This window comes from Epinephelus moara, chromosome 9 (genome assembly GCF_006386435.1).
Source record: "Epinephelus moara isolate mb chromosome 9, YSFRI_EMoa_1.0, whole genome shotgun sequence".
NCBI classification, from domain to species: Eukaryota; Metazoa; Chordata; class Actinopteri; order Perciformes; family Serranidae; genus Epinephelus; species Epinephelus moara.
Window position 1 is genome coordinate 7,540,830 of NC_065514.1, and position 7,619 is coordinate 7,548,448.

Consider the following 7,619-nt stretch of genomic DNA (forward strand, 5'->3'; position numbering starts at 1 on the left):
TGTGGAGATTCTTTGTGGTTTGTTGCCTGGCGTTACTTTTTTTAACAATTATGTTTTGTCCAAAAGAACAATTGATATGGTATGCATGAAATGATTTCTTACTTTAGAGATTAAATCAGAATCTGAAATACTTTATTGATCCCTGAGGGGAAACTGTAATTTGTTACACTCACTCTGATGTAAAGAGTAGAGAATTATAAGAAGTAAGAATAAGATTTTGAAATAGAAGTGCGTAAATAAAAATCAATAGAATAAAATACAATAAAAAATATAAATAAAAATATAGATTAAATTAAATTAAATTAAATCTAATTAAATTGAATTAAATTAAATCAAATTCAATTGAATTCAATTGAAATGAAAATGTACATAAAAAATAGAACGTACATTATTCTACAGTGTTTAAAACTGGTGCTTAAGATATAACACTTTTAATAAAAAAATATATATTGTCACTGCTGAGGCTGTAAGTGTGAAATTTAACTACAATACATACACCATTTTATTCTTTTATCCACTTCGCTTCATCAAAATCTGTTCAGAACTTTTTGAGTTATTTTGCAGACAAACAGATAAACAGACAAACAGACAAACAAACAGACAAACAGACCAACGCTGGCGAAAACATAACCTCCTTGGCGGAGGTAATAAAAGTAAACATAAGACCTATGTACAGTTACGTGCATGATAAAGTCCTGTACTAAAATATGTATCAGTGGTGATTAATCATGTTATAGGCAAGAGGCAAGAACACGTACATTTTTCATATCAGTGTTTATTTATTTGGTGAGATCAGTCAACAATATGATACACTCAATGCCACTCATGAAGCTCTGGAGATATCTTGTGAAAGCTGTCTTCATTTTCTTTCAAATGTCTGAAAAAATGAGAAGAAATAAGTCATAACAAAGAACACGTGACTTTGAAGCTTAAATCTGTTGTCATAATTCAAATATTTAAATCCTCCATAATAACTAAAAAGTCACAATGAAATAATACAAAGTTTACATAACATGCACCATATTGGGTTGAATGATGTTCATTCAATCAACCAAAAAGCCTTAAAAATACACTTTGAGACATTTAATGAAAAGTGGATTATACTGTACTGTATCTTTAAGGACTCCTATACTCACTGCATCCATATAACCTGTTGATCCTGAGGATATCAATATAAGACATGTCTTCTCTCTGCCCGATTGGCACAGAGGGATCAGGAATAGGAGTAATGGTGTTGGCTCCAAACGCAGATGTGAAGGCGGTCCTAAAGAGAGAGAAAAATTTAAATATATACTGATGGAAAAACTATCCTCATTTATTTCATTTCTAAAACATGCAGGAATGTTTCAGTGTCATGCTAAATAGTTAAAATATATTTTAAAAGAAGTGTTTCTTCTTTTTTACCCCTGGGTCCGGGAAAATTTTGAATAATTCCCTGTTAAACACGTGATTTTTAACGTGTTTTGACTAAGAATTTTGACAAAGAGTGAGCACTCGTCTTCTGTCATTGGGTTGCCCAAATTGTTGGAAATCCGAAAGTCTGGGGGACTTTGAGAACGACTTTGCAAACACAGTGTGAAACAATGCACTGATCACGAAGAATATAGTGATGTTGCACATCAAATTAAACAGCAGAACCTGGGCTACAAGGCAGCAATGAAAAAAAAAGTTTTTTTTGTTTTTGTTTTTCAGTTTCAGTTATATATTGGGGGGGGGGAGGGGGGGGGGTTATTTTGGGCATATCTGAACATTGGGGCGTGTTGGACGTGTCCCCCTCAATGTATATGGTGACTGCTGCCCTGGTCCCAATGTCCTCAAATGAGTACTAATCAAACAAACATGATGCCATGATGATGATGAACAAACCTGTTGCCATATCAAATTACAAACATTATAAATCATAAATAAACAAGTTTCATCCATAAAATGTGATCAGGTTTTGGACCTTGTCCACTTTTGTGTCAGGATCGGCTGCAGACTGACTTGGCAGAAATGGCTGCCATCTTGTTTTTACATGGTTTAGTGTATTGTGCTCTTACTACCACTAGATGGCACAAAAAGTGTCCATGAACGAGGACAACAGGTCTGAGTTAAGTAGAATGAAGTATACGGTCCAGTACACCTAAAATATGATGTCCTCATATGAGGACGCAGGGTCTCATATGTCAGTGTTATACTAATAGCTTGTTGCACTGCCCCCAAGTGGCCAAAAAAAACCCCAAAAACAAACAAACAAAGAAAAAGGACACTTTTGTGGGACACTAACAACATGAAGAAACAAATTAACTGACTTAAATTTCTTGCAAACAATAGTGTTAATAACATGCAGAGACGTTACCTTCCATAATGCATAATAGAAGAATAGTCATACGGCGTGTTCAAGTTGTTGGTGTCCATTTTGTTGAAGTTAAAGACATTTGCTGTAGAATAAAACATTAAATATGAAAATTAAAGTGTGTATTAATGTACCTCTAAGTTAGCTTTTAGCCTTGTTATGACAAAGTTGATGTATTTATTTTGCTGACAATCATGTTATTCAAATCTGCGTTTTTGCTGTACTACATGGTGTACATGTGTCTTGATTTTATATGATGGTTGTATCTGCCATGCAGCTATGTCGCACTATGTGCCCAAAACAAATTTCCCGTTTGGGACAATAAAGTTTATCTTGTCTCATCTCATCTCGTCTCGTCTCGTCGGGTCTCATCTCTCATCCCACTGTAGGGATTTCTGACACAACCTCACCTACTTCATAAATGTATCAGTTAGGGCTGTAACTCAGTGGTTCCCAACCACAACTTTTATGTTGTGCTTATTGGCCACATATGTAGTCTACAGCGTAGGGTCTGCCTAGAGCTGACGCACATTTATAAATCCCGCTTTAGAGCTCACCTGAAGGGACATTCTCCCAGTTGATCCTGACATACTGGTCCCTGTCACTCCTAGCATGCTCATGGTGGAAACCAAGCGCATGGAGGAGCTCATGCTGAACGATCCCATGTGCAAGACAGCCGTACATGGACAAAGAAACCACCTGCTTCCCTCCGTCTCTGCCAATAGTTGACCAGCACCTGCAGACAAAGAGACAGCGGGCTTAAACAGGCTGGTATGTTCATTACACTGACCATTACCTTTACTGCCCTGCACTCACCCAAGTTCACTCTCAATGCTGAGGTAGTCAGACTGGCCAAGATGAGGAACAAAGCGAACGCAGGTTTTCTGGTGGAAGCTTTCCATAGCTTTCCTGATTATGGCCTTCTCACTGTCAACTGAAAACAATTAACGTCAGTTAAAAGTTCAAATGTAAAATGGTCATGCTCATTTCCTTTGTCCAAAAATCAACAAAAAATTTCTCATGAATAAATTCCTGAGCCCTTACAGAAGTAATCGCTGAGGCTGTACGGCACTTCAACAAGTCCGTTGTAGGATTTTCGCCACTTGCAGTAGTTGTTCCAGCATTTCATGCCATTCCTTTTCTTTGATAGAGCGATGTCACCTTCCACCAGATTTTGGCTGATGCCTGGAGTAAGACATATGTGGACAGCATGTTGAACAGATGCACACCTTTATACTTAGAATATACTGACTGGCACAGACATGAGCATTATGTGAGCAGGAGAGGATGCAGTGTACCTTTATTTGCCTCAAGAATTCTTGAGGTAATGTCTAAACGGTAAGGCTTCTTGGTCTGGACACCTGAAATGAAAATATTTAATTACTAAATATGAAAACCTATTAAAGGGATAGTGCACCCAAAAATGAAAATTCACCCATTATCTATTTACCCATATGCAGAGGGAGGCTCTGGTGAAGTTTTAGAGTCCTCACAACACTTGCGGAGATCCAAGGGGAGAGGAGGTAGCAACACAACTCCACCTAATGGAGGCTGACGGCGCCCCAGATTCAAACGTCCAAAAACACATAATTGAAACCACAAAATATCTCCATACTGCTCGCACATGTGAGCGCGGTGCACAGAGAGGCAGTTAGAGCTACAGGCTACAATGACGCTAAAAACAGAGTTCAGATGACGTTTTTCCAAACAACTTTTTATGTCGGGGCTTCAGGACACTTGAATCACTACGGACGAGCAGTATGGAGATATTTTGTGGTTTCAATTATGTGTTTTTGAACGTTTGAATCTGGGGCGCCGTAAGCCTCCATTAGGTGGAGTTGTGTTGCTACCTCCTCTCCCCTTGGATCTCCGCAAGTGGGTGCACTATCCCTTTAAGCAGTAAATGTGTTAAACACCTGTGGTTAGAAAAATCAGTTACCGTCCTCCTGTGCTTGTGCCTGCAGAGACACAAAGTGAACAAGTGGTAAAAATTAACATTTTTATATACAATTTTGACTTTAATACATTCATTTAGTGCCCTAATGCACTGTTTGGGCATTATATACTCTACTTATTTATGATAATGTGCCCTTGTCAGCTTGATTTATATGATCTTATTTCACAAATCAGTTATTGCGTTACTTTTATGTTGTGCTTATTTGGTTTTATAGTGTTTTCATCAATCCCTCTATGTTGAATGCATGCCTCTAGTCAAAAGTCAACACATAGTTTGAAAATGCATGTGTGTAAGTCCAAAAACCACATCTTGCTATAAGCAGAGTTTTCGGGTGACTGATTGATTCATTGATTTTTTATTTTGTGTCATGCACACTTACACGTGCCCAACCCTCATGGGTTTATGAGACACCAGTACAATGATGTCGCAGTAACAATGCAAAGTACATGTTATTTAACTGCTCAGTCCAGAAACAGAATTCTCTGCCGTCTATCCCAGGCCTGGCAAAGAAATCCAACCATGAAAAAGGTTCCCCTTCTAAAACAAAACTTTTTTTCATTTAACTTTTTTCATGATCATCTGACCAAAAGAAATCAACATAGATAATCTCGTCATGGGAGATGTCGTATGTCGTATTGTGAGTTCCTGGTAGTTGTTGGGATGACTAAAGCTGGTTCATTGGCCTATAAAGCCGTAAATGGCCATTTAGGTTTTTCTTAAAATAGGTGAGAACTGGTTGAGGTCATTGTTTCACTGAGTTCACAGCTCTGAATGCTTGGAACAATCTGCTGTCTCTCAAGATGTTTAAACTTGTTCCACTTGTTATATTCTTTCTTTTAAAGTGGAAACAATAGTGTATCCAAGTGGTATCACAGTTGGTGCAGCTGTTGCAAAAACAACCAGATAGCTCTCCATTTTCCTCGGTGCCTAGCAACTACAGGACACACAACATTTGTTTCCACAGTTACTGCGGTTGTTCCATTGTTTGCTATTTCTGCTGCTGCAAAGAACTGACACTGATAATGTGAGGTAACTCGGGATAGCTGCTGATAACTACCACGGAAAACAAAAGTGCTATCCATTCGCGCAGTGATTTCTTAGGAGATTGTACCCAGTGGCAGACAGAACTGCTGTGAAAGCGAGGCTCATGGGAAACTGATGTCATTATTCCATAGCTGTTACACAGTGCAATCAACACTTACTTCATAATGATAAATTAAAGCAAAACACTTGTCTGTTTCCACTTTAACATAATAGAATTTAAACATTAAAAAACATGTAAAATATCTATCTTACCAGGGAATTGTCTTGAGCTGAAAGGCCCAGCAGCAGGGCCAGGACAGCAAGGTGACTCAGGTTCATCTTCATCATGTCGGACCTTCTTTGGATGAAGGAGCTTGACCACAGAGGTTGCAGTCTTGCTTTTATACAGCTGAAAAGGGAGGAACTGTAAACAGACTTACTGTAAAGGCAATACATTGACCCCTGAACAAATGTTTTAATTAAAGGATAAGCCCCAACAGGAAACTTCCTGAACCGTCTCAGGTGGCAGTAAGACAAGGCTCCATATGCTAAATGGGTATGTAGATGTGTATCATACCTATGTGTACATGATTGATTTCTTAATAAGAAATAATTTGTAATGCATTAGATCTATTTGGACAAGCTGCTCTTCTTTACTGAAGTAATTTGACTCACATGTTGACACAGTCACATAAACACCTGGCTAATCCACTGTGGACACACAAGACGACATATAGACAGTTACACAATGTATTCGTTGACACCTGAAGGTTTCAAATGTCTTTTCACAACACATTCTCATTCCGACCTCTTCAAATAGTGACATTTGGCCATGGACTTTTCACATCCAGATACAATGTGAAAGGTTCCCTGGGTGTGTTGGTTGTTGACGTTCTGGGACGTTGTGTCAGTACAACAATGCATATTGATGTTTTTTTGCCTCTAACAACTACGTGGTTGGGTTCAGGCAACAAAAATACCACCAAACACTTTCAGTATGGTACCTTTGGAACCAAAAGTAACCCTTCAGACATGGTACGTAGACCCTAGTGTTTCCACTGCAAACAGTCCTCTTAGGTCCCGTTTATACGACAACGATTTCAACTGAAAACGGTAAACTTTAGTTGTGTTTTGGCCGATCGTTTACACGACAGCAGTGTTNAGAGGAAGGCACTTCAGCACAGGCGCATGGCGTCATGCCGTGGTGTTGCTTTGCAAATTTACACTGCCACCCATTGGCCTGGCGTGCATACTACAGCGTTGCCAGTAGATTTTGCGGCTCCGTGTGAACAGGGATCGTTTCAATAACGTCGTCATATAAATGCAGAAGTTTTTTAAAACGCAAAGGACAGACTTTTCTGTTCTTAGAGAAACCGTTGTCGTCTAAACAGGGCCATTTTCACAACAAAATAAAACAGGCTGCAGTGAGAGTCTCTCTCCATGGGATATCATATTTGCCAACTCTCCCGATTCACGCGGGAGACTCCCGATTTTTAACCCCATCTCCCGCGATGCTCCAGGTCAGTAATTTCTCCCGCTAATCTCCCAATTTTACAGTGAAGGAAACAAGTAATATTGTGGGGGATATTTGTTGCAGTATATTTAAGGATAGCAGGTTTGTGCATTTAGTCCTTCTCAGGCAAGCTCAGGGGTTTAGTGTTGCCACAGCCCACAGGAACAACACTCTGCGATGCTTTTTTTCTCCCAAGTGAAGATTAGTATATATGCCGTACACATAATACGGTCAAAACTAATATATAGATGCACTTATTACTAAAACTGTATGTCATCCAAGAGAGACAATAAAAACTAAAGCAATGGTCAAAGCTGTCACAGTGAAATTTAAAGTGAGCTGATGGATTCACGTCATCAACTCATACACTGAGTAACATTACAAGTTAACGTTCCACCTTAAAGTTGCCAGCATGAGCCTTAAAACCAGACACAACTCAGCCCTGAGCAGAGTGACCGTCCTCTACTGACCAATCAGTCTGCAGTGTTCACAGCTCCACCTTTTAGTACCAGATCTGTGTGCTAGGTACCCCAACAGAGGGGGGACCAAACATGGGGACGGTACAGAACGGTTCCATTGGTACCATCCACAACTTTTCACAGTGGAAACGGAAAAAATGCGTACTGTACTGTACTGTACTGTACTGTACTGTACTGTACTGTACTGTACTGCTCGGTGGAAACAGAGCTATTGTTTCATAATCCGCCCATGCTCCTGTCAGATAGGAACTAAGCAAACTGACAAAGACACATTTAATGTTGTTATTTAGTATTTCAGTAAACGTGAAAATA

The 7,619-nt window shown here is 39.2% G+C and overlaps 1 protein-coding gene across 1 annotated transcript; it reads right to left on the reverse strand.

Moving 5' to 3' along the window:
• Positions 1-759: 759 nt before the first annotated feature.
• Positions 760-5,711, reverse strand: LOC126395204 (hatching enzyme 1.2-like). The gene is made up of 9 exons (XM_050052473.1): positions 5,589-5,711; positions 4,275-4,293; positions 3,634-3,696; positions 3,380-3,520; positions 3,152-3,269; positions 2,893-3,071; positions 2,339-2,420; positions 1,137-1,264; positions 760-877 (listed from the first exon to the last, which is right to left on the reverse strand). Exons 1-9 carry the CDS (start codon positions 5,661-5,663, stop codon positions 870-872), a joined length of 813 nt encoding a protein of 270 aa, XP_049908430.1. The 5' UTR covers positions 5,664-5,711; the 3' UTR covers positions 760-869.
• Between the last annotated feature and the right edge of the window lie 1,908 nt (positions 5,712-7,619).

Coding starts and splice junctions, on each gene's coding strand:
- LOC126395204 (XM_050052473.1), bottom strand. CDS start 5,663: ATGATGAAGATGAACCTGAGTCACCTTGCTGTCCTGGCCCTGCTGCTG. Junction 3,072..3,151: donor AGCATTGAGAGTGAACTTGG/GTGAGTGCAGGG, acceptor CTTTGTCTGCAG/GTGCTGGTCAACTATTGGCA. Junction 1,265..2,338: donor TCTATTATGCATTATGGAAG/GTAACGTCTCTG, acceptor CTCTCTCTTTAG/GACCGCCTTCACATCTGCGT.